The sequence below is a fragment of the Scaptodrosophila lebanonensis genome, unplaced genomic scaffold, assembly GCF_003285725.1.
Source record: "Scaptodrosophila lebanonensis strain 11010-0011.00,11010-0021.00 unplaced genomic scaffold, SlebRS2 tig00000059-arrow-arrow-pilon, whole genome shotgun sequence".
Classification (NCBI taxonomy): domain Eukaryota; kingdom Metazoa; phylum Arthropoda; class Insecta; order Diptera; family Drosophilidae; genus Scaptodrosophila; species Scaptodrosophila lebanonensis.
The window spans coordinates 334,870-362,086 of NW_022060552.1; the positions used below are offsets into that span (position 1 = coordinate 334,870).

Sequence of the window (27,217 nt, forward strand, 5' to 3'; positions counted from 1 at the left end):
TGGTTTGCCTTAGTCACATAATTATAAAGATTACTGCATTATTCTGTAAATGCAGAATTATTTTGCACATTTTGGCCCTTGTCTGGTGATAATCCAAATACACACACAGCCCGCCATTTACCACTAAAACTCGCTTCGGCTAAATGAAAGTGTTAAGAACGCTTTTGGTCGCCGTTCGTTTTCGTCTGCCATTCTTTTACATCTTCAGAGAAAAGCACTTTACACTAATGCACCTTAAAATTTAAACGTGTCATAACATAAACATTTATCCCGGCACCAAACGACAAGACAGCCGGGACAGGTATCCATTTTCCCGGCTGCGGTTGCCGCCAACTTTGGATTGCGAAATAATGCATGGTACGTGTGGCCAGTGACCATATAAAGAGTAACTGGATGGCAGAATAAATAAATGGCATGGACTCCGTCCACCACAGCTTACCTTTTGATGGTAATTGAAAAATTGTAAATATTTAAAATAAATATATAAATTAAATATAAAATCAACGAGGCAGATACTAGGACTGCCAGCGATAGCCTTAATCCTGTGTTTAAACTTATTTGATAGCAAATTTAATTTAGAGATTTATCATTTGCTTAAACTTTAGTAAACTAAACGATTCATTATTAAATTATAGGGTTTTAGCTACCTCTAATGTACATACTAGCACCAAACTAACTAGTCCTTTTATTCCCAACCGCTTCATTTGTGATTAGGATCACATCAACTAATTCAATAATGCACTATATACATATATCTTCTTATACAAGTATATACTTATGTTTTCATTTTCATGAATCTATAAATGGCTTCCATTACAATCCATATTGAAAAAGCCACAAATGTTGGCCAAGATTGCCTTCTCGACTATAACTTTCTTGAAATATGTGCTATTCAGATAAAATTTAAAATATTTTGGTGGCTCTAGCTCGTATGCTTTCAAAGGAACAGATAGCGCAGGCATGCTTTTTATGCTGATGAGGAATTTGCGAAGTTTGTAACACTCTTATTCCCCCTTGAGCATAATGCACAGATAGTAGCTCAATAATCATTTAAGCTATCTGGATAAATTGTTCATAAAACAGTCTTGCTGGCAATCGCAGAAAAGAGGCATTTCTTAAAATTTTTAGACAAATTGAAATATTTACTCTAGATAACACATTCAAAATGAAATACATAGAAATACTTTGCCCGATTTTAACTGATTTGAAGAACAAACAAAACTAAGTAACAAAATTATTGGCTTTCTGCCGATAACCTTTGGCAATTATTCGGCATGCTTTCGGTAATGGCTATTAAGTTAAATAAAAAAGCAAATAAAAAACATTTTATTATGAAATTTGATAAAAGAAAATCCTCCTTCCTTATCAACTATTGTTTGGGGCAATTCTCAAACTTATGCCTATAAGAGCTAAGAAAATTCTGTGTTAGTGAACAGTGTTTCGGTCAATTTTTAGTAAAGCCAATACAAGTCCTTGGCGATTGAAAGACTTCTGAGTAAGAAAGAGGGAGAAGGAGCGCTCAAAGCCTGAGTTCAGCACGTATAAGTTCGCATAAAGTTTAAATAATATTGTTAATAATATATTTCAATCACTTAATACTTGTAACATAAGTATTGGCCGCTAATTTATGTAAAATTTCATAAATGGATAAACGTCGATAGTATAGTTCAACCTTTGAACTCAATGGGAAAGTTAGTTTAGTACGCTTTGCTTTATACTTTAATTTTAAAAGTTGACCAAAAGAATCTCCGTAGCTTCAACCACGAAGATTATCATATAAAAGCTATTAGATCCTTTTTCGGACTTCCCGTCATCAAAAATCCAAGAAATTTCGTTTAAAAAATCCGTTTTATTTCATTTGTGGTCCAACCTTTTGTATCAGTTAAGTAACTTTTATATACAGACTTCTAGCAATGACAAATTATGAAATAATTGTGATTAATTGGTTGCTGTGGTGTTGCCTGTTCTCCCCGTCATCTTATCAATGCAAATCTGACGATCTTCGCACCAATGCAGATTTCCAAAACCGAACTCGTTAGTCTTAAACGTTTTTAAAATCTTTCTACAGACGGTTTTGCTGGGATTCCTTTCGGTTGTGTACGCAATAACCGTGTCCTCTGCAATCCAATTGGGAATATAGCAAATCTCTTCACATCTTACTTAGCTACTTACTGTACAGACGGGACTTGACACTGCTGCAAGTAAGCTCCACCACGTATTTCTTATTATCGGTGTCCAGTACCGCACTCTTTTCGGTATCATCGGTCAGTTCTTTTTCGATTGGATAATCGATAAGCCCACAGGCCAGTTTGACATCCTCCAAGGTCCAGATAGCTGATTCATACATGCGTCCTTTTAACTTCACCTACGGAATTGTTTTGGTGCATGTAGGATTTTATAACACAATCCCCCCACTTCTCACTACACTTACGTTCAATATTTTTCTTCTGGGACAGTAATTAGCTTTGCACAAACAAATTACGCACAAAAATGTGACTATAAATATACTAATGGTGGTACTGGTTACGTATTGCGTGTCTTGAGGTCCTTTCGAATGACTTACCTGCACAGCTTCAACATGGTGTTTGCCGGAATTGAAACTGGACAGTAATTTACTTCGAGCAAAATGTGTAACAAATGCTTTTTGTATGGTGGAAATATTAATGTAACGCTTGTAAGATGGAAATCTTTCCAGTTTTACAAACTGAAACCAAAATTTAGAGGCATACACGTTTTCTAAAACGTTCTTAATGTGTACAACGTGTCTGTCCCGACCGTTTGTCCGTTTATCTGTATGCATTTTTTCCGATGTTACCGGAAGAGGGGAGAAGCGATCTCTCGCTTTAACTGATTTTCTATAATTCGTAACTCTTTGAGTTCCACAAATTCATCCAGTTATCCTTTTGTCAAGTTTAATTCAGATGGAGCAACACTTAGGGAGTTATACTAGTCACAAATGTATCCCTGCCCATGCTTTGTCAGCAATTGTTGTTGTTGTTATTGCTGTCCTACTCTACACTTAACGCAAAAGCCGAGACACACAAAACATTCAAAATATTATACAATAACAAAAAAACAAATCAAGCAATCAATAAATGTTTCAATCAGTTATATAATATTATTTATTTATTTTATTAATTTGAAATAATTTTCATTGAAAGAAAAAAACGTATTTTGTATATCCTGTAAATTTATATTAGGATTATGAAAAAATAAATAAATGTTTGGACCAGGTATATAATTATTTATTTATTTTATTAATTTGAAATAATTTTCACTGCAAGAAAAATATTATTTTGTATACCCTGTAAGGTTATATTAGGATTATGAAAAGCTTTAACGACCCTTTGAAGTATATACTCATATATTCTTTATTAGTTTGACGAGAGAAATCGATTGAAATATTTTCGTCCATCTGTCTGGATGAACGCCTAGAGTTCGGAATTCAGATTTCTTAATGGCACAACTGTAGTTGTTTCTTCTTAAATCCAAGCTTCTTCAGATCGTGTTCAATGCGCTGCTTTAGGTCTAAGCCCATTTTTCTCTTTGTATAAATCATTATTGTGTCCTCTACAATGATGGAACAATTTAATAAAATACTTTCCACATTGTGTTCAACTTACTAAATTTCAGATCCTTTGTCTCACTGCATGTAAGCTCAGCTACATAAAATTTATTATCTGTTGCCAATACCTGTGTTAATTGTACTTTTTGTGCGGCAGCATCAGTTTCAGCAACTTCAATTTTAATTGGATAGTTTACTCTAGCGCACTTTAAATACTCTTTTTCGTTGGTCCAGATGGCTGACTCGTACAGATTACCTTTTAATTTGGTCTTTTTCGAAGTAAAGATTGGTTTAAAAATTATACACCAAACTAAATGTTTTAATATTCACTTTTACTATTGGCCTTCGAGAACACTGACCAACCGCCAGGACGAGGCTTGGCAAATATATTAAAAATACTGCTGCTGCACGCCTAAAAAGATTGTCCAATGCTGAAGCTGTGCCACTTGATTTATCGCCGAGGGGAACTTACCCGAACATGATGTACAGACTTATTGTTAGTACGAAAATGAAAAAAAGTTGTTCAAAATAACAAGAAATAATACCGTTTTAAATGGGCATTAGGCATACACCATGTGTGCTCAGGTGTGTTAAATTGCATGGAAATGCTCATTGTTTAAAGTGTGTCTAGTTCCTCCAATAATTAATGATGAAAACATCTTATTTGTGATGAAAGAAAATTGCAAACAGCTGAATTAAACAATTACCCCCTCATTTCGTGCCAGCGTAAACTCGATTTGTAGCTAACTAATTCGTTAGATGGTCTACGATAACTATTAATTTGCTCCTCCGTTGGTATTAAATATCCAAACATGAGCTTTCCCTTTAGTTACAATAACAAAGCATAATAAAAACTATAGTATGTTATTAACAATTGCTGTAAAAATGTGTACGAATGGGTTTTGGTCAAGCAAGCTAATCTCTTCCAAGCTAATATCTTCATTTATTTATTTTTTATTTAATAAATCAACAATTTCTGCTGTCGATACAGATTACTATAAGATATTTTATATAGTATAACAAACTTTGTGAAAAACCAACCATAAATTTGTATATATTTTTATAAAAATAATATAAAACTGCATATAATTGTTTTCAGTGTTTGAATTTGTCAATTTCATTTTAAACAGCTTTTTAGCGCACTTTAAGATATTTCAAAAAAACATTATACTCTAGAAGAACACTGTTTGAAATTAAGCAAATTGGAATTGAGCAATTAGGTAGAATTAATACTAAAACTTTAAATAGGTTCAATAGATTTTATCCATGATACACACATTTTAAAACAATTATTTGTTGCGTAAAATAAATGTTTTAGACTCCTCAAAAACATATAATTTTTAAACAAAATTTACGATCTAGTTGGTCGCTTTCATTGCCTGTTAAAATGGAGAAACTCCAGCAGTACCGTTCTTACTTTGATTCAAATAGCTTACATAAGTCTGTTCGCATTGTTATCATTGTTATAATTACTTAAGATAAAATACTCTCTAAAGCTAAAGTCTCATCGCTCACTTGAGCTAATTATAGCTTCCTGAACAACATTAATCTGGAGACATTAATCGTTTCGTTTTTTTTTTAACAGCTAAAAATAATTCTCTTCACATATATTGGACACATTTTAAAAGAATCACGCCCAATCAAACAAACGTCATGTTATTCATATCAACAGGCATTAGCCTGGGCTAGCGCTAAATTTTTGGAGCATTTCCTAAATTTGTTTGTTTTTTTTTTTTGTTAAATCAGAAATCCCTGAAAGTACTTGCGAAAAAAGCTTTCAAGTTGGCGCTAATTGATTCCCACACTTCCTACACACTTAAAAAAAGGAAAACACTTCTAAATACAGAATTAAGAATACAAAAACAAAACGTCAGCTCATAAATACAAGAATTTTCGACGTCTACCCCTCGGCTGGCAGGCGAACGTCGAAAGTTATAAGCCTAAGTGCCATCCGTTGCCGCCGCCCCCAGTGTGTGTGTTGTGGGCAAATGTTTAATTTATTTCAATTTTACTTTTAATTTAGGCACTAATCTAGGCAATTTGTACACTTACACGCCATTAAGCGAGACAGCGCTAAGAGCTCAGGGTGCAAAATGCAAAAACAACACCAGCAAAAAAAAAAAAAAAAAAAAGAAAAATGAAAAAATGAAGAAAACTCAAGTCCTCAAATTAAGCACGTTCCCACACATTCTTTAGAGGCACAGGACGCCAGGACACCAGCACGCTGGCAGCCTGCGAGCCTTGGTGCTGGGAACCCTTGGCATAGAGGGGGCGTGTTGGGGGGCGCTGTGTGTTCGGTTTGGTTGTCCAAGTGAATAAGCACGCAGGAATATTTATTTGTTTTCATTTATTTTCAATAATTTCAAATTTCCATTACATTAGTTTTGCTTTCTTGCTCGCTCGCTTGCCCGCCACCGCCCCCTCGTCCAGCCAGCGACAGCCATCATTATTTGGCTCTTATTATTTTCTTTATGCTTTCGCACGAAAAACAAACAAATTTTCCGATTTTCTAAGTGCCATGGCACCGCATTTACTTTTATTATTGCTGCTGCGTGTGTGTGTGTGTGTGTGTGCGTGCGTAAAAATTACAGCAGCAGCAGTAGCAGTAGCGTGAAAAACTAAACTCAATTCTCACCCTAAAGCAGCAGAAAGTACAAAACCCACACACTCTCAAGTGTTTGTGTAGGTGTGTGAGTGTGTAAGTATGTATGTAAGCATGGATCTAAAAATATTAGACCTTCTACTTGGCACTCCCAGACGCGTTATAAAACTTTTCTCATTTCTAGTTGAGCAAACATCAACAACAACAACAACAACAACAACAACAAGAATGCTGCGACGACGCCAACAACAAGCTCGAACTATCCATAACCATAACCCATGTGACATTTGGCACTTTCCCTGAAATTTGCACATCTTTAGAGCTGACATCGATTTGTCTCCCCCTCTGCTGTCATACAGCTTCCGTTTTCCGTCCACTTGTTGTCCATCTTCCGGTCGAGACTGGGAACTTTGCTCCCCATTACAAAATTTGTCAGATAAGAACATTTTGAACTCACGGGGGGCTGTTGTTGGAAAATTGCCTTCAACATTCCATCGCTGTGCAACTGAATTACTTAATAGAATTAATACTAGTACACTAGCAGAAAAACGCTTTCTTAGTAAGCGCAAGTATATTATTATTAGTTTTCTTGAAATCACGACGGTTTATTAAAACAAAATTCAATATGAAAAGTAAGTTATAAGCAAAAAAAAAAAAATAGTTGGACCTAAGATTCTTCTTCTTACTCGCAGGAGGCGTGGCAGACCCCACTCAGATATAGATATACTTATTACCAGATGGAAAGAACTGTACCTGAAGACATGCTTCTCTGGCTGTCTGTTGAGCAACCAATCTTGTTAAGCTTCTTCTCTAAGTTGTGGTGCAGAGATTTCGATAAAATAGATTTTGTTGAGTTGGAATATAAAATTTAAAAACAAATACTTTAAATTTGTCATTGAAGATTTATTTGAGATTATCTTGAATTTTGCAATTCTCGAATTGAGACAAGTACGAAGAGCTTTAACACTAGAATGAGGATTAAAAATGATCATAAAAGACTGATAACTCACAAGATTTCAATCATTAAATCAGTATAACTCTAGCAATCACATCGATAGATAGATAGATTTATAGATAGATAGATGGATAGATAGATAGATTTATAGATAGATAGATAGATAGATAGATAGATAGATAGATAGATAGTTAGATAGATAGATAGATAGATAGATAGATAGATAGATAGATAGATAGATAGATAGATAGATAGATAGATAGATAGATAGATGGATAGATAGATAGATAGATAGATAGATAGATAGATAGATAGATAGATAGATAGGTAGATAGATAGATAGATAGATAGATAGATAGATAGATAGATAGATAGATAGATAGATAGATAGATAGATAGATAGATAGATAGATAGATAGATAGATAGATAGATAGATAGATAGATAGATAGATAGATAGATAGATAGATAGATAGATAGATTTATAGATAGATAGATGGATAGATAGGTAGATATGTAGATAGATAGATTTACGTTTTCAGCCACATCGCAGTATTTCAAATATTTTATATACCTTATTCATTTGGATTTGCGAACGAATATTTTAGCTATTTTCAATCATATTTTCCGAATATCTCAAGAATAGATCTACGCGTACAAAGCTCCATCCAATAGAGAACTGGCTTTCTTTTGTAATCAGTTTTATAGATGTTCCTACTTGAATGTCCACTATAATCTACTATCAATATAGAAAGGTTAAATGATTGGACCTTAATTAATTGCTTAGAACATACATTCATCATTTTAAAAGTTCTCACTTTTCTTTAGTAAATGACAGGTATAAGCTGAGAACAAAAAATCGTATTTCTATTGATATTCAAATTTAAATTATTTAAATTATATTATTTGTAAATACTTATAAGCTTTGCTTGCATTTAATTCAAAGTTAACTTTACTCACAGCTTGATTTGTAAATAAATTTTGGTTGTCACTCAAATAGAAGCAATTAAAATTCCCAACAAATCTATGACAATTATCAGACATTTTCGTTATTAATTTCTAGAACCAGCCACAACATCTTAACAAGAGATAATGGCAAGTCATGCAAATGTCATTCCAGGGCCAAAAGCAGCAGCAACAACAACAATAGCAACAACATTAAATCGTATTTCAAATCATGCACATGCTAACTACTCGAAACAAGCAATAATTCACCTAATGATGTGCGGTCATGGCAACTAGTCAGCCATGTTACCGTGAGTCCCTGGGGAGTAGCTAATAGCTCTCTCCCCGAACACCCTACACTCCCGGTATGGGCCGACCCGACCCAACCCGACCCAACCCGACCCACCCGTTCAACCCATTCTGATCAATTTAAAAATGCAGCAATGCATGATTTTGATGCTATGTTTGCGGTTCGGGGAAACAACTGAATTGTGGGCGGGGGTGGAGGTAAGATTGCTCGATGAGCACTTTGTGATTTTTGTAGCGTGCATTTTGTGTCGTTACATCATCGTGCAGTGGACCAGGACCAGGAGCAGGAGCAGGAGGATTGAACACACTCATAAAAAGGCCAATAAAGTGTGGTTTGAAGTTTTGGCCAAATGGATTTCGGCACTCGGTTGCAGCAGCAATCGCCTTTACTAGAACGCAACTGAACTGGCCTGGGATGTAGGAGTCGGTGCTCAAAGAAATCTCATCAACGTTTAATAAGTGGCCATAGATTTGCGTTATATTGCAGCCACTGCCAACAAATCGAAATCGTCTCATTGGTATTGATCAGAATACGAGCATGTGTGCTCAGAGCTGTAATTGCAATTGGGCTTGGTATGCAGTTTGCCAATTCAAAATTTAGTTGAAACATCTCGAGCGTAACTTATGAGAAGACACCTTCAATATTTGATCTAGGCGGAAAATTTCGAAATGGATTTTGTTTAGGAAGTTAATTCAATTGCTCAAAAGGTAAATTACACATGATTTACATTTTTTTAAGCTGATATAAACAAAATATTAAAGAAGAAGAAGAATGTGAAAGAAGAATCTAAAATGTATTAATTAATAGTCCAGCGGGCTATAGCGTTTGCTTGAGTAAGCAAATGAGGTACTGGGAAAAAGACAAAATGTAAGTCAACAAATAACCTTTTTAGGCAACATTAGCTGTTGCAGTCTAGGATCTATAAAAATAAAGGATAGTTTCTTTTTTAAATGAAATAAATTTTAAATAAGATGGAAAGGAATTTATGTCACAGCTTAATCTTGGTCTAGTTAAGAATTTAGAAGTTAAGAATACATTTTATTTTATTATTTAAAATCAAATACTAAAGAATGAAAATTAAGTAGAAATAATTTATTCATATCAGTTTGCTTTAAACGTTACTTCTCTTGTTTAAAAACGTTTTTCTGCTGCTCATCATTACATCATTCGATTTAAATTGTGAACAAAGAAAGCATGTAAAATTAATAAAACTATGACTTATAATGTAGTACGGACATAATAGGACTTATGTTTGTTGTTGATAGTTCGTTCTTTCGAACCGTATTTAATAAATCGAGATATATATAAATATAAAGAGGACGAATTCGAATAAAACCAACATTGCCTGTTTCTGTTTAATGCAAAACATATGTCCGAGTATTTGCTAAATTCTCTGAAACATTTTACCTAAATATTGTTTAGAATTTAGCTATAACCATATGCGTGCGATTACTTGCTCGATGTCGTGTTGGTATTTGAAACTGTGATTTATAACCAATGACATTTTCCATATTCGGCCATTTGCCATTTGCATTTGCATGGACATAAGCATGTGCACAAATGTATTGGAATTTGTGTTCATATGTCTGTTTGTGTATGTTTTGGGCTTATTGGCAGGCACTGGACATTTTCTAGTTGTATACGCGTACATGTTATTGCTTCGGGGTCGCATCATCAAAGGCATATGGCTTGAAAATTTAATTTTCATTTAATGTTTTTTTTCTCTCCACTGATGGTTTTTCTTTGAACACAGTTTGTGCGGTTGATGGTGTGTATGTGTGGCTATTTTAATTCTCTAGGTCGGCCACAAAATAAGCTGTCAGAAGCAGGCCAATTTACCTGCCAAACCTTTTGCTCAGCCCAGAAAGGCAACGAGGGCATGTATGTACGTATGTTTATATGAGGGAGACGCGCCTTTTGTTAGTTCAAAGACTACAAAGAACACGACACGCCCATAGCTTAAATATTACGCATTCGACTTGTTGGCACTCCGGACATATGAAATGTCCAACATACACAAAAGTATGTACATCTGTATTTATATAACACATTTATTTGTTGTGCCAACAATCACTTTCATTTCATTTTCTGAGACCTTTGACAAAGCTCCTTTCGGTGCCTCCTTAGGGCGCATGTGAATGACTTTTTGGTGCCTTGTATTAATTGCTGTGACATATTTAAGTTGAGATTTTATTGTTGTAGTTGTAGTTGTTGTTGCTGTTGCTGTTGCGCTAGTAACTGTCAGATACCAAGACACAGGCATCCGAAAGACAGTCGAAACATTCTTTTATTTTTTGTGTTCTTGCCATGCTTAGTTCTGCTGCTGCTGCTGCTGCTGTAAATTGATTGAATTTACTACTTAAGGCGCACTGTGTCTGTGGGTATTCTATTTGGCCCTGGCAGAGACAGTCTTGGTCATAAAGACTAGAGCACCCCATGTGGCACACGCACATGTGTATTACACAACTATATATATATATATATGGACATACACATGTAATTGTGTGTGCGTGTGGCCCTAAGCAGGCTTGCTAAACACAAGCGCAGCATTTCATTTGAAATCCGCAAGGCAAGCCAGCTAGGATTTGTAATGAAGATATACACACGCCATCAAAAGAGCTAGCCAAACATACTAACTGAAGCACACTCTTCGACATATGTATTTTGATAAAAACCCAATTTGTACTTGCCCCAAGCCAAATGATTAAACGGGTTCCTATAAACGGGCAGCTAATTTATTTCTTATACTCTGTAAATGTGGTTAAAAGGGTATAATGAAACTGTTTGGTTTTTGGGACAACCAAAAGGAGGCATGACAGACTTTACATATTTTATATATATTTTTTAAGAGAAATGCAAGATTTTGATTAAGCTTTGTAGCATATTCGACATATAGAGCCACTAAGCTACAAATTCGAAGGCTCTTGAAATTCGAGAAAGGGGCCTTCTTCTCTCTTGTAGTGCAAGGAAGGCGGTAAAATTCAATATAAGCTTACGTTTTTTACTGGAAGTCTAAATAAATGTTGGCTAAAAGTACATTTTTATATAAAAAATTATTTTTAATATTCAATTGAAAAAGCTTTTCTAAACAGAAGCGAAATTTCATTTATTTGTCAGCAAATTTTATACAAAATGGCAGTATTATTTGCTATTAATTTTGAAAAACTTCCATTTTTTAAAGATTTTTCGTAAATATTTGATGTGTAATGTTCCCGAAATGGATGAGCAATGTATGACAAAGAATACATTTTTCTCAAGTATTAATAACATTAAATCCAAATGGCAATTTAATTAAAATATATAGAAAGTGAGATCTCATTTCATTCATTTGCTAAGCGATATTAAAAGACAAAAAATGGAATGAAAGTCTTCTCTAACCAAGAAATCAAGAAATTCAATTACCGTGCTCGGTACTTTTATATAAAAAATAGTTGAAAAATTATTCTGAATCATAAGCAAGTCTTATAATGTGCTGAGCAAATCTACCACAAGCACTATAATATAGCCTTCTGTTTTGTTTTGCAACTTCAAAATAAATGGCGAACATCTGAAGAAAACTTAAACATGCAGAACTTACAAAGAAATTCTCAATTTCTTTAATATTATTTAGTCATATGATAGCAAAAAACATTCGTGCTATTGTCCAAATACATTTGCCATCTAGTGTACTGCACACACACACACACACACACACACACACACACACACTCACACACATATACTCACGCTTCAAATCACTTAGTTTCACATTACAAAGCTATAGTAACTGAGTGACTGACTCAAGGCAAGGCATTCTGCGTCTCGACCCCTTTATCTCCATCTGCTGCCTGATTCAGCGCTGATACTTATAGAACATGGAACATATAAATTAATGAATTCGATGCTTATCAATACAACGCCAACAAGAACAAGAACCAGAACAACAACAACAATAGCTGTGCACACTTGTATCTATCTATTAGTTGTCCAAATGCTTTGTTTTCCCACCGAGTACAAGATGTTCCACAACTTGTTCCCCCCACTATTCGTTGTGTTTATGTTCAAGTGACTGAGATTTGGCCTCATGTGTATCTGTCTGCCTGTCTGTCTGTCTCTCTGTCTGCATGTGCGTGTCTGTGTGTGCGTATGAGTGTTTCTTAAAGTAAGTTGGACTCAGTCAACAGCTCTTCAATGCTTTGTCCCACATTTTGCCTTCTTGCCATTTATTATGAGCCTTCATTTGATAAAGCTACCCACTCTTAAATCATGCTTTTCTATTTCTTGGCCATTTCTTTTGCCATCTTCTAAGCTTATCCCATGGGACTGACGCTTAATGTTTGTTTTCGTGGATTTGTAATTTGTTTTTGATAAGGGTTTTTAGCTCTATCGGTTTGTCTCTATCTGTGTCTGTGCCTGTGTCTGCTACTCTAAATGTAACTGTATATTCTCGCCCATGTCCATGCCAGACTATTGTTGCAGCATTAACCATATTTGAACCAATCCGATTATGCTTATCAGGCGGCGTAGCCGAAGCGATTCTGCATTGCAGGATGTGTGTGGGAAATTTTGTGGGTGTCGTGTGAATGAAACATTCAACTAAATGCCAGATTTTAATCGCAAATGAAGTTGCACTCGGGAATCTACTCGCATTTTCCCCTCAAGTGTGTGACAACACTTAAGACACACGTGTTTGATAATCTACTGAAACTTTTCGCAGCTAAAACCATTGTCTATTTCATTATTAAATATAAAAAAAACACATTTTGATTGTGGAATTAAACTATTTTACTCTTTCCCCCCTTTGGCTACAGGATATAAAAAGTAATGCAAAAAATAGACTTCAATTTTTTGTGAAGCACTTTTCAACTCAACACATTTTTAAAGTGGTACTTAAATTTTAATAGGTTTTTTTTTTTTGGTTTTATATTTCTTTCTTAAGGTCGAAAACTTGTATTCCTGCCTTCACTATGAAAACTTGTGCTATATAATGAGACTTATGTATGTGACGATATTGATGAATGGTTTATTTTAACGCCAATAAGGCATTAACTTCTCAAAGAATCTATATTAAATATTTGTTCTCGTAACTTACCGATATACTCGTATCCTTATCGTAGACCATCTGAATAAGCATAAAATGAAAGAGTTTTATTTGCAAGTGAATCAACATAAATATTATCTACAAATCTTTTTATTGGTTAAATTAATAATATATATTATTTGAAGACTTTGCTGAAAATTGATTAAAAGAGTTTTGCGAAGAATTAGTTTTATTTGAAAGTGAATCAACAGAAATATTATCTACAAATCTTTTTATTGGTTAAATTAATAATATATATCATTCGAAGGCGTTGCTGGAAATTAATTCTCTAAAGGTATTTCTAGACTAAAGATATATATAAAATAGATATATTTCATATACACTTAATTCTGTTTTTACACGGTAGATTGGTTCCAGAAACAACCGTCTAATAAAAGACATTGATCATATGCAAAAATAGGTGATTGGTTCGTTATCTCTAAAGAAATATATATGCAATTTTACACCATGTTATATCAAAGTCCGGTAAAAAAAAGAGCTATACGGGACCTACATACATTAGGTATATTTATAAATGTTGAAAAAAGAAAAAGCCGAGTTAAAATTGCTTTGAACTTACTTATAATAAATATTCTTTTCACATACTTAAATAATTTAATAATTACACTACACACATATATCAAAACTGATAAGCTATATGAGGGTTTCTTAACTTTTTCTTTTTAATTTGTAGCCCCAGTCTAAATACCTTGCTTATTTTCGATAGAGTGGGCTTTGAATTGGCACTGCCATACGAACTCAAAAATCCAATCACACAGAACATAGAACTTTCCTGCCTACCCCTGTCCTCACTACGAATCTGGCCTATGCTCCTGATGGCTATTATATATTGGTGTATAGCGTTGTGTAGGGTGTATATGCATTTCATTTGGCTGCTGTTGCAAGTTGCAACTGACTGAATTCGGACACTGCCGATGGCAGTCCGGTGTGTTATTGTGAATGGCACATTTTTATGGACGGCGGACAGAGGAAAAAGCACGCAATGCAAATAGACCGGCAGACGTACAAAGTTATTAACAAAAGGCCACATAAATGCACGTCTGCGAATACGTAATATCTTCGCTACAAGCTTGTTCGCATGTGTAGGTGTGGGTGTGTGTGTGGGTGTGTGTGTGGGTGTGTGCTTGCGTGTACAGGTGTGGGTGTGAGCAGACATGCTGCCGTCAAACAAACCAATTTTCGGTGCTTTTTCCAATAACATCGTTGTCTGCTGTTAACTGTAAACTGCAAATTGTTGACTGACATTTCGGTATTTTTTTCTTCTCATTGTCATCCATTTCTTCTTTTTTTTTATTCTTTTCATCTCCCCCGTTGGTTTGTTTGCCAGCGAGGCAAAGGTAGTTGCAACAGCAACAGCAACAACAACTATCTGGCAATGTTGGCGCACGTTCTTAATTAAGGCATTCTGATAGAGCTGCGCCGACAATGAACAATAAAGGATTGTATTTTTCGCCAGCTCTCTTATTTCTTTTTTTTTTTTGCTTTTTTCTCCTTCTTTTTTTGTTAAATGGCAGCGCACATTTTAAAATTGACATATGCGTAATATTTGCAGTAGCCGAATGTAAATAGAGCAAGCGGCCCAGGCTTTCGGACTGGGGCCAGCCCTGCTGCTCGCTCTCACTCGAAATATCAATTTATCTTTACTCACAAATATGCATGTTTTGCATACGAAATGAAACTTACACTCCCGGGACTCCCTCGAAGATGCATCCGAGGCCGAGGGCGAGGACGAGAGCACGTACCATTGCAATTTTTCAAGCATGTGCCCCGTGTGCCGAATCGAACTGTCACACAGTTCCCCCTCTCTACCCCTCTCCCCAACCCAACCCAAAAAAAAAAACAAAGATGCAAAGTTTGCTTGCTTATGCAACGGTAAAGGAGCAAGTCAGAAAGGCATGTGTGTTTGAGAGAGACAGCAAGAGCTGGAGAAAGAGTTAGAGAGTGGATATCTAGTCGTATTGAGTTGGGGTTTGTCTGCACGCTGGCAATGAAAAATAGTCTTAAATAAAATAAATTACAAAACAATGTTTGCTCCCTCTGCGGTTTGGGCAAAGTGGTAAATGTTTCCGAGTGCTGCCTGCATGGCCTGGAATTTGATGCGGCTGTCAGCTTATGGCTAGTACTCTAACGTATATTGTTGAAAAGCGAACTGTTGCTTCGCCCGTTTGGGGGACTGATTGAGGTCTCTTACCGTTTTGGCTTTCGAGATGGAGAGCACTTTGCCAGAAGCTCTGCCATGCATTGTTATACATTAAATATTGGCTGTCCGGCAGGTGTTCTGGGTTATGGAAATCCTGGCATTGGGGAGTCTCAAACCAAATGGTAAATAATATAATTTTTATCGAAATATTAATAACAATATGCGATTGTTGAATTTTCAATCGAAGATCAACTTAATTAAAGCTTAAATGGAGTCTCAAAATAGTCCTTACAATTGCAACTTTCTCTTATTGAAAATACTATACATATATGAACTAGTCATCAAATAGAGTTGATTTCAAACAGAAAAAATCATGAATATGCACTTTTCTAGGATAATATAAAGATAATTTTGACAATGAGTGCTAATATCATGTGCTCTGTGTTTGATTTAGTAATTTGGTAATAATAAATTTTCGAATTTGTTTACATAAAAAAGAAACTAATTTGACAACATAAAGATTAGGGTTAGGAAAAAAAATAGCTAATTAACTAATTTAAATTAAAAACATTATTATTTTCTTTTTCAAAAACGAAATTATTGCCAATGTACACTGATTTTGAAAACGATCAATTTTTGATTTGTTTTAAAAAAGTTCATATACAATCTATTTATTTCAAAAAGAAACTGAAGAAAGATTGACATTCACAAAGAAAAATATTCTTCCATTTATTTTGTTTTTTTTTTCGTAGCGATTAAATATTTAAATTTATTCTCAGGTAATTAATAATTGACTTTCTAACAAATATAAACTGATTTCAATGGATATGTAGCGTGTAACAAAATCCCATAATGTTGATTCAAAAATGGCAAAAAATAGTATACTTTTTGGCTAGAAATGCGCTGGAAAAAAGCGCCAAAGTGAAAGGAAAATAAAGGACTATTTGGTCGTGCATTTGACATGTCATCTCGAAGCGGCGAAATGAGCGGCGCATGAAAGGAAAATACAAAAAACTGTACAGGATTGGGAGTTGAATGTGGCCATCATGCATGGCATTCATTTGTGTGCTTTGCATGTATATGTGTGTGTGGTGGGTGTATGAGTGTGTGTGTTTGTGTGTGTGTGTGTGCGGCCGCCAAAGCGTCGCCAACAGCACTGGCCACACACAAGTCCACAATCCGCAACTTGTGCAGAAGAAGTTTTTGGTGAAAAACTCATTTCCATTGATATGCAATGAGCTCGTTCATCGCCATCGCCATCGCCCAGTTTGGTGGTCTTTTTGAGTAACTTTTCCAAGAGATTTCTTTGTTCTATTTTTCTGGATATGTATTTTACTTTACGGCATGACATTTTTTATGTGTTTTGCTTCGGCGCCATGTTGCTGTACTCCTATATACGAGTATAGTATTTGTGCGTCAGTCTGTTTGCTCTTCTTTCTATTTGAACCTACTACTGCCCTCTACACAATTGGTTTTCATTTTAAAATTGCTTTGTTTATTCTGCATGCCAGGCGATGAGTACAGCAGCCATCCCAAATATAAACATAAATGCAGCACCTGCCAACAACAATGGCAGCAACAACAATACAAACAGTTTCAGCCTGCAGTTTAGATTAGTTCATGCTTTCATTTTTTTGGTTTATCTGCAACCTTTGCAGGTGATGTTTCTGCTGCATTTTCGCTTGCATTCTGATCGATTGTTCATTACAAATGGTTTGCTGCATACATTAAAATGTTACATTTTATGTAAATATTTTAAAAACATTCCCATACAAACAGTGCCAGCATTGGGAATTTCCATTAAAAATTCGTACAAGTAGATTTTTGGATTTTTTGTTATTCGCCCGAATTCTTTCCATTTTTCTAACTGCAGTGCCAACTTAAATGCCTTAGTTGTGTGCAGCTTAGTTTAGAACGCTATTGAACTCTTACCGCCATAAACAATTCAGTTAAAAATCCATTTCAATTCAGTTAGCAACGAAGTGCATTTGAATGCGCTTTGGCATTAAGTGAGGATTTGTAAATCAGCAGAGCCACGTTTTGCCCATAAAATTTATTACGCTACTTTAAGCGCAAAAGTAGAAGGGACGATAAAGGAAAATGTCGAGTCAGTTGCCCTTTGAATGGGACACCTTATTTTAAGTGCATTCCGATTAAATGGAGCCAATGCTTCAGTTGCAAATGGCTTGTGGATTACTAAATGTTAATCAACTTTGTTGCTGGTTCAACAATAATAAACCTAGCCGAAACAAAATTGTGGTCCTGAGCATTATTCTTAAAGATTCAAATAATAAAAACTATTAGATAAATGCGAGTACAATTCAGAAAATTAACGAGTGGAACTCTTAAGTCCCTCAGTCAGACTCTTGTATATCCAAGGAAATGTAACAAACAATATAAATCCCAAACAACGTATATATATATACAATAAAACGTCTGCCAACATTCCTTCTCTTATAACATTATTCCGCTCAGACTTTCTAGTATGTAGATATATCCTTTCACTACTTCTTGTGTGTATGCTTTTGTGTGAGATCAGAGCCCACGTAAATCAGCAACAACAGTCCTGGTGGAGCATAGATGGAGATTACATTTACGGTTATAAATTCCTTATGAGTTGACGAGCGTCATAAACAATCACTAGTTTCCGGGGAAAAATTATCCAGCTTAGGATTTAGGGGATTATATATATATACAGTGTGGCAACTTTAGCTCCTATAGTTTCAGAACTGAGAGAAAGTAGAAGTATAGATTGGCATGAACGGTCGAAATAGTCGCGTCTGTTCGCATTAACAAAACAATTTCTAAAAGCATAAGCCTTTCACGATTTCGATGCAAGCTGGCAATATTCATATTAAAAATAAGAAACTTAATTTTCTATTAGAATATACTTTTCTTCTATATTCTATTCTATTAGAGTAAACTTTTCTTCTATATTGTATATCAATAGCATGCCTTAATTTCCTAATTAATGCCAGACATTTTCGTCCTCAAATGTCCATCAGCCCTCAATCAAGTGTACTAAACACTTTTGCGCACTGCTGCAATTTTAACCAAAACCACACAAATCGTTTAGACGACAATATGGGGCGGTACATACATATATGTATTTACGACACCTTTCATTATACTGGGAGAAAAATCGCAGGTTTTTTGCCTGATAATAAACGTGTTTGTGTGTGTGAAATGCATTTGTTGCTCACAAACACATGCAGAAAAAAAGAAGAGTTATGTAAAGTGCGAGCATGAAGCAAAAAATTAAAAGCACGCACACTCCTACAACACACACACACACACTAAGCTAATAATGAGCATTGTATTAGACAGCTGTGGGTTAAAGAGCTAGGGGTTTTATGAACAAGGGGACTGGGGGCTTTACGCTGTGGTTTGGGCAACCAAAAATGCAAAACTAAAAGCAAATACAGAACGCAGTTTGCAAAATGCTTGTCACTGAAACGGAAATGCGTTGGACATGCATGAAAGCATGCAAGGACATGCACACCCACACATACACTTGGAAATATTGTTTTGCATTTTCAAAAACGCTGCTTGAAGGTGCTATAAAAATTAAGGCTCAGTTAGAAATTAAATATTACAGCTTCAAGCATTTAAGAATAGTTAAAAAATTACTTCCAAAGGGATATCTTCATTGTTATATTTATTGGTGCCATCAAATTTTAAAATTTGATTTCAGATAGAAATTAAATTTTACAGTTTCAATCATTTAAGAAAATTTATATTAAAAATGATTTTTAAAGGCATATCTTCATTGTTATATTTATTGGTGCAATCAATTTTTCAATAATTTTATAACTTTATTTTACAGTTTCAAGCATTAAATAAATTAAAAAATGATTTTTAATGGGATATCTTCATTGTTACATTTATTGATGCAATCATTTGCTGAAATTCGAAGCTTTGGAAGTAAAAATATTATAGCATATAAGATGTTTATAAGAGAATTTCAATATTTTTAATACTTTTATTCTTATTTAATTACTATATGCTACCAATTGACTTCCCTATTACATAACTAGCTGTTCAGTCGCGCGTAAATTGTTTGTATTTTGGAAAATAGCTTCAATTGTTCCAATAAAATAAACATTTTTCTGCCTTACAGTCCAACATATTTTGTCACTAATAAATGGTCTATACATAGAGTTTTTTTAGTCTTGTCGCTCGACAACGAGAGCATTAATGTTCAAAAACTTGAGAAATGAGATGTTTTTTTGAGATTTTCTGCTGAGAAATGAAACCTCCTTCGGAATTCTTGTTCTTCTTTCATATTTTGTCTATGCCCAAGGCTTCTCGGCTGCTTAGAAATTTACGGGAATCATAATTTATACATATTCTAAAAGACTTGGTTTGGCAGTCAACACTATTTTCTTTCAGTGCACCTGCAGGCAGGGGATGACAAAAAGCAATAGCGCGCTAGATGCTTTGTGGGTTGGTTTGTTTTTTTTACATGCCTGCAGAATTCTCTGCTGGGAACTGTGGTTTGAATGGGGAGGACTGGGATGCGGGCGCCAGTTGCTGGCCGACAGGACGGTTGCCGGCAAACGCTGCACGCTGGGCTATTAAATAAACATGCAAATTATTGCGCAATTTTTGATTACGATTTTTACCAACAACAACAACAACAACAGCAACACACGCACGCACGCAGGCAAACACACACAATGCGCTTTCCCTGCTGCATATTTGTGTATGTAAATTCGATGTCTGCTTGTGTGTGTGTTTCTGTCTTTTTGTGCTCGTGCATGCATTTAACACTCAACGCCTATTTTGCATACAAATTTTATTATTATTGTATTGAATTGGGCGCAGCTTGCCAAAAACAGCAACAACAACAACAAATAACAACAAACAACATTTTGTATTTCTTTTTTCTTGCGTATCTCTTTGTAAGCAAGTATTTGGTAATTTTCATTTATTTTGCATTTTTTGTTCGCATTATGCAAAATAAAAATCTCTGAAATTCTTTCATGACACTTGTTAACTGCCATGTTCAGCTTGTTATGGGATCAGGAGGGTGGTGAGCGTAGCAGGCTGCCAGAAGTAATGGATTGTAGCATAATTGCGTAAAATGCAGTTATTTTATGTAGTTATGAACACTCAAGTTTTATGTGTAAATGTAGAATAGCATAGTCCCAGGCCGGATCGAAAAATTTGGAAACAATTATCGTCAGTCCGCTACAAAGTTGATTTTGTTCAATACCCTTTTTATAGTAAAAAAGTCGGTCTCCTCCGCAGACTCCAGCTTTTCAATGTTGGTACATTTTTATACCATAGAGCTTTCTTTAACTTTTCATAATCTGGCAAATACAATTCAAACTGTAACTCATTAATGGTGTCCACCGTGTTACCCGATGTGTGAGCTGAAGCATTGGCCAATTTTATGTCACTGACAGTTGGAGGCATGGCAGAAGCCATGTTATAGGTGCATACCACCCGCCTTTCTCTCCAAAGTATTTTTATGCCATAACTATTTGGGATACCAAACTTGGTGTGTAGACTCCAGTTTATGATCAATTTTATATAGGATCCTTAGTTCATACAGCTCCCGACTTCCGATTAAAGATGTCTTAAGCAATTGTAGTATTCTAGGTGCCTATTCACAATCTGAAGATTTATAGGTATCAATTAATCGGATTGGTACAACAACGCTTGTTTCCCACAAATAAAATATATACAAATATATTTGTAAATACCAATAATTTTTATAAAAATTCCAAATAAATCTTAGGAAACAATTTTAAGTAAATTTTAAATTGTTTTCAAATTTACTAAAAATGTTTGTTTGAGAATAAACTAAAATAAAAATTGAGTAATGGGGAATTTATAAATGATCGAATTTTTGTTTCTATAGACTTGTTAAATAAGATATAGACCTTGTCTGCAAAGTCTGTTTGATTCTAAAATAAATCATTTTGTTGTTACTTCAACTACAACTTAACTCCGAAAATAACTCTACTTACTACTAATCTCATATTATACCAATACTGATGTGGAGTAGTCCGTATACAACCATAAAACATTTAATGGTTTGTACATTTGTGTGTAAATGTTTTTTTTTTTTCATAAGACAGCTTCTTCAAATCAACTTAATAAACATACTTACTAATACAAACTAAACCAAGTACTTCAGCTTCAAAATAGCAGCTCTTAGCATTGTCTGTGGAGCAACAAAATAAATGTCTTCCTGAAAAAATCTCAATGGTATTTTTTTGCGTTTGCTTCTCATACTATTTGGTTTATTTCCCGATTATTTAACAAACAATTTTTTATCATCAACTGTCAATAGTTCATGCAGCTGGCCAAAAAGAAAATCGTGAAAAAAATCGTTACATAAAAAATGTTTTATGTTTAGCTGCTCCAACTTTGACCACGCGGCGTATGAGCAATGCACACACACACACACACACACACACAAACAGGCTGCATATATCCGAATGTGTTGCCTGAGAGAGCATTTATTTTGTTTTTGTTGTGCAACGTTTCGCTTTTTGGTTTGGAAGTAGTCCAAAGCTCCAAAAGCAACGACAAAAAACAACGTATAAATAAAATTTGATGCACAATTTTGTTATTTTGTATTTGCCGTTAAAGTGACAAACAAAAACTGTACATACACTTTGAGAAAATTTTAATTTTTGGATTATTACAAAAGAAACTGCTAGGCTTAGGTTTTTGAAATTTTCAACATAACATTAAAGAAAAAATTCCTGAAATGCTTTCGAATTGTTTGTATTCGACTACAATTTGTATATAACGCTGTTTTTGCTCAGTGTATATTTTTAAACATAAAGAGGTACTCTTTTTTGTTGTATTTGTTGTTTGTATTTATGAACCCATAAATATGTCAAATAAATAACGTAGCAGTCAAAATATTGTGCCTCTACACAAGTAATCGTATGTGTGTATGCCTATTTATGTGGATGTGTAGTCACACATGACGATAAGACCTTCTTTTTCCAAAAAACAAATACATATTTGTGTTTATTTTGTTTATTTTGTGCGCCGAGGTAAGTAACGGGTTTTCTATTTGTGGTCATTATTTTTGGAAATTAGCTTCAAGACTGGTCGAAAATAAATGCTGTTTCTTGATACTTATTAAACTCCATTAAATATCTTTATTTATATTTAAATGAAGGTGAACAACTATTCAGAAACTTTTCGATAACCATATATCTTTATATCGAGACGCAAAAATGGTCGCTGAATTACTATTCTCATCATCGCGTTGCTTTGATCATTTAGTATTCTAGATAATAATAATAATAATAAGCTTTGCAAAGTAAGCAGGACCTTAGAAATATGTTACATTTTGGTAGCTTCATCTACATGTGATTAATTGGTTGGAAATCCAGTAAAAATTTCATGACAATTGCTCCACTGGAAGCGGAGCTATCTGTACATCGATACAAAAGTTAGCATTTAACAAAGAGCAAAAATTAAGTTCGTTTTTAAACTCAATAAAGGGTTCTTGGATTTCGGAAAATTCGAGCTCCAAAGGGGGGAAAACGGGCTCCAACGTTTGTATGAAAAATCTACAATTTTCATCCGATTAACTTCAAAGTTAGTTTGTATACTCTCATAAAGAATACAAGAAAAACTGTATACTTGTTTTGAATAAAATAAAATGATTTTCGTATTTTATTGTTTTTTATAATTTGTTAAAGTTCTATTAACCTTTTGGACTTACAATTAATATGCAATCAGGTATCCAAAGGTATATATCATAGCTTTTTGTGGTGCTTATCACCCCGTATTTAACATCTTAGTTCGGACATAAGTCATTTTTCAATTCCCCCTACATCGTTACATAGCTCTCATTATTATATTCAGCTCGCACTGTCTGTGTGTTTTGTTCCCATAACTAATATGTTTGTGCAATATATACACATTTAAATATTTGCGTTGAAGCCCCCAAAAATTGCACCTTAAACAGTTACACTTTTAATTTATGTATTTACTTGATGCTGGTGTTTGCGTTTTTACTTTTGTCTTTACTTTTGTCTTGATTCCTTATGCCGTATGCCTACCACCTGCGGCATTTTTGCTCTGTTGGCCTTATTGAAATTCCAAAGTGGAAATGGCTGCATGAGAGAATGAGGCTGACGCTGACGCTGAGGCGCTGACAGAACGCCAGTCAGTCAGCGGTTTGGCTGGCTGGCTGGCTGCTTCTTTCATGTTTGTTATTTTTTATTTCTTTTGTTTTTTGAGGGGCTGAGATAGCGTCTGGCCGGGTGTTTGTCACCTTGGCCGTCTTTTTGTGGCTTCTGTGCATAAGTTTTGGCCACGCGTTAGGTGGTGCGGGTCTCGAGGCTATGGCTATAGCCGTCACGTTAGTTGCGCTTTTGTCTTGTTGTCTTCTTTAGTCGACTTTTGTTTTCTGTTTGTATTGTGTCTGCGTTTTTAAGCTCCGAGCAACACTTTCAGGTTATTGAACGTCGCTCCAACTGTCTGTGGAACTGGATCTGTTTATATACAATATTTGGGTGTAGTGCGAGTATGTTTGTTTTTCTGCTTAACTTTTGATTAGCGGCTAATAGAACTTAATACAAGTACGAGTGTGTCAAGAAAAATTACCGCTCAATGCATTTTTTAAGTAAATTGCTTGCGGCTGTCTGGAAAGTTTTGTTATTGCCTGCACACACGGGAGTGCGCGAATTCATTGCTATGCGAAAATAAATTACCAACTTTGGTAGAGAATGAAAATGGCCCTTTTTATTTTCACTTAGTCAAGTGCGAAATGCATAAATCTGGCAGCGAGTTTCTAAAGCGCACATATGCTGTTACATAAATGCCATGCACTTACCTTGAATACAGATACACACACACAAAAAAACTTTTTGTCACCCAACCATTATAAATGACCCAACAAACTGGCAACAAATTTACAGCCAACAGAATAAAACAAATAAAAACTAATCACAGTATTTATGTGCAAAATTGAATATATCCCAACTAAAGTTTTTGCTGCTTGATTTAATTTTATTTTTTTTATGTTTTTTTTTTATTTATTTTTTCGAAATAAACGAAATGTACATTTTTGTTGGCCCCCAAATGCAACATTAATTTTGCTGCCAAAAAATTACAAACTTTTGTGCAGAAAGTAAAAGCATTGAACTAGACTGAACGCATCTCTGGCCAAAAACTAAAATGCCAACGACCAAAAATGCAAAAAGATTTTCCAATATAAATAACTAACTAATTAAAATCCGTTTAAAAGCTTAAATGTGCAAGTTAGCACAAAACTTGGACTGAATGGCCCTGACCAGTTCAGCACAAAGAGATAAAATGTGCGCCTCGATATGCTTGCGGATGAAACTTTTCACTGCACATTCGATGTCGATGTGAGGATGATGAGGAGGATATGGGGATTAGTATGAGGATCTGGCAGGAATTTTATATATTTAACTTAGCATTTTAATAGGCAATGATGGGCCACAATGCAATCAATTTTGTTGAGTGAGGAATCACAATCGTTGGCACAGTATTAAAAATGCCTTTAAACTATTTTCTTAAAATGCCAAGTTAAATTTCTAATTTAAGGAGAGCAAAAGAATTTAATTAAACAAACTATTTGTTGAGCAAACTGACTTTGGAAATTGAAAATAATTCACTCATCGCCTTACTACACTCGGATTTTTATATGTTGAGCGCTGTCTTTAAGAATTAATAAAATATTTATGTATTATATATATTTATTTATATTATTTATATTTATTATATTTATTAATTTATATTTATGCTTTTGAAGTTTTTGTTTTCCATCTCTGATTATTGGCACAATCAAATATATTTTAACAAGTATATAAAAATATTTGTTTATTCGATTTTTGCATAAAATTTTTTCTTTAGTGATATTCGACTTGCAAGTAAGAATTAAGTTTTTTTCTTGAAAATTGATGACTTTCTACCACTTTGTTGCTAATTTCAATTAGTACAGCACACATGGAAGTCATGTTTTGTTACTCAGCTATCGTCTCCTTCCTATTCTTCTGCTTCTGATGTTTCTGCCAGACTATGATTCTGAACATATTCAATATGCAGATACATACATAGCTGCAAGTAGGAGAAGAAAACGGAATGTTGCCCGAAACCTATTGCATATGCGCAAATTACAAAGAAGCAACGAAAACATGGCAAACCTCTCTCCCCTTCACCCCCACAAATGCAACGCCAAACTAAGCGGAAAGTAGTGAAGTATCCACTACCACTGCCGCATGCCTTTGATAAGCGAGTCCTTGCCCTCTGCTCTGCTGCTGACCATCATCAGCATGCGTTTCGTATAACAACACAGACCAAGCAACCTCTCTATCCTCCCCTCTGTTGTTGTATTTAGTTCACTCTCTGCTGGTACTACACTTGCCTCCTTCATTTTGCACTTTGTCTGCTCTTTTTTACAATTTAACTTCAACGTTGTTTCTTCATTCCTTTTTATACTTTTTATACAATGCTTTTGTTTCATATTGACCCATATAACGATTATTCGTTTTGTTTTTCAATGTGGGTGCATTTATCGCTTCTCTCTCTCCCTCCCTCTCTCTCTCACTCCCTCTCACTATCCTATCAACAACCCAATCGTACCGCTCGCAGCTCGAGCACTGCGCCTGGCTGTATGCAACACATTTTGTGTGTAGTTATCGACTAAGGCTGGGCGAACGAGTAAAATTGTCCTTTAACCGCACATTGTTGGGTGTAGGGTGTAGGGTGTGGGGTGTGGGGTTGTTGGCCACTAGCATCGCATTTTATTTTGTTATAAAAACTTTTACAATCTACGTTTGTTAAGTATTTTAACGGCTTTTTATACGTAAGCGTGCATGTGTGTCCGTCTGTTTGTCTGTTTGTTTGTATGGTTGTTTGTTTGTAATACAAACCAATGAAAATTGTAAAAGCAGCTAACTTATTCGTGCGTGTGTGTGTGTATGTGTGTGTGTGTGTGTGGGCTGCCAGGTAAAATTTCAGTTGTCTGTGTGGGTGTTTATCTGTCAGTTTATGTTTACAAATGTCCAGTTTTAATGGTTCGCCATTTAGTTGGACGTCCAGCATGGCAAGCTTTATCATATGTTATAAAGTTCTATTGTGAGTTCGTTTTTCCGTTTCACATCCGCCAGGACGCCAACAACCTCCCCCTGCTATCACCTTCTGTTGTACCCTTTCTTGCTGCACTTTTCATTTTTATGCCCTGTGCTCAGCATGTGGCCTGTAATATGACTTTGATATGCCATTTGAAACATTTCAAATGGATGTGGCATTTCAGTAATATACTCTAGAGTTACAACTATCCGATTGCTACCCACACAGCTAGATGGTTTGCAACCAGAAGCTTAAAATGTTGTTTTATTTTGTGACATTTTAGAATATATGATGAAACATTTAGAGCTTACGAAATCTAAGTTGACATTTCGAGTTTCTTGCTACCGCGTATAATATAATTTTTCCCTTTATTTTATAAGTTCTATCTTTAAAAGAAACTTGGAGTAAAACATATTCAACTTGGTTGATACCAGTTATACCAGTTATCCATACAAAGCGTTTTCTGTTTCACATTGTTTATATAGCTATCAGCGAAATAATCAAATGTGTTAATTATTTAAATATTAGGGAACGTTGGA

General features: G+C 34.9%; 2 protein-coding genes across 2 annotated transcripts in view; one reads left to right on the forward strand and one right to left on the reverse strand.

Annotated features, from left to right (window-relative positions):
* LOC115624490 overlaps nucleotides 1-27,217 on the forward strand; it is a 48,892-nt gene that overhangs the window by 9,840 nt on the left and 11,835 nt on the right. The gene's annotated exons all lie outside the window — the stretch shown is intronic.
* Nucleotides 3,347-4,071, reverse strand: LOC115624497. Its single transcript, XM_030519201.1, has 4 exons — nucleotides 4,038-4,071; nucleotides 3,896-3,977; nucleotides 3,624-3,834; nucleotides 3,347-3,570 (listed from the first exon to the last, which is right to left on the reverse strand). Exons 1-4 carry the CDS (start codon nucleotides 4,043-4,045, stop codon nucleotides 3,455-3,457), a joined length of 417 nt encoding a protein of 138 aa, XP_030375061.1. The 5' UTR covers nucleotides 4,046-4,071; the 3' UTR covers nucleotides 3,347-3,454.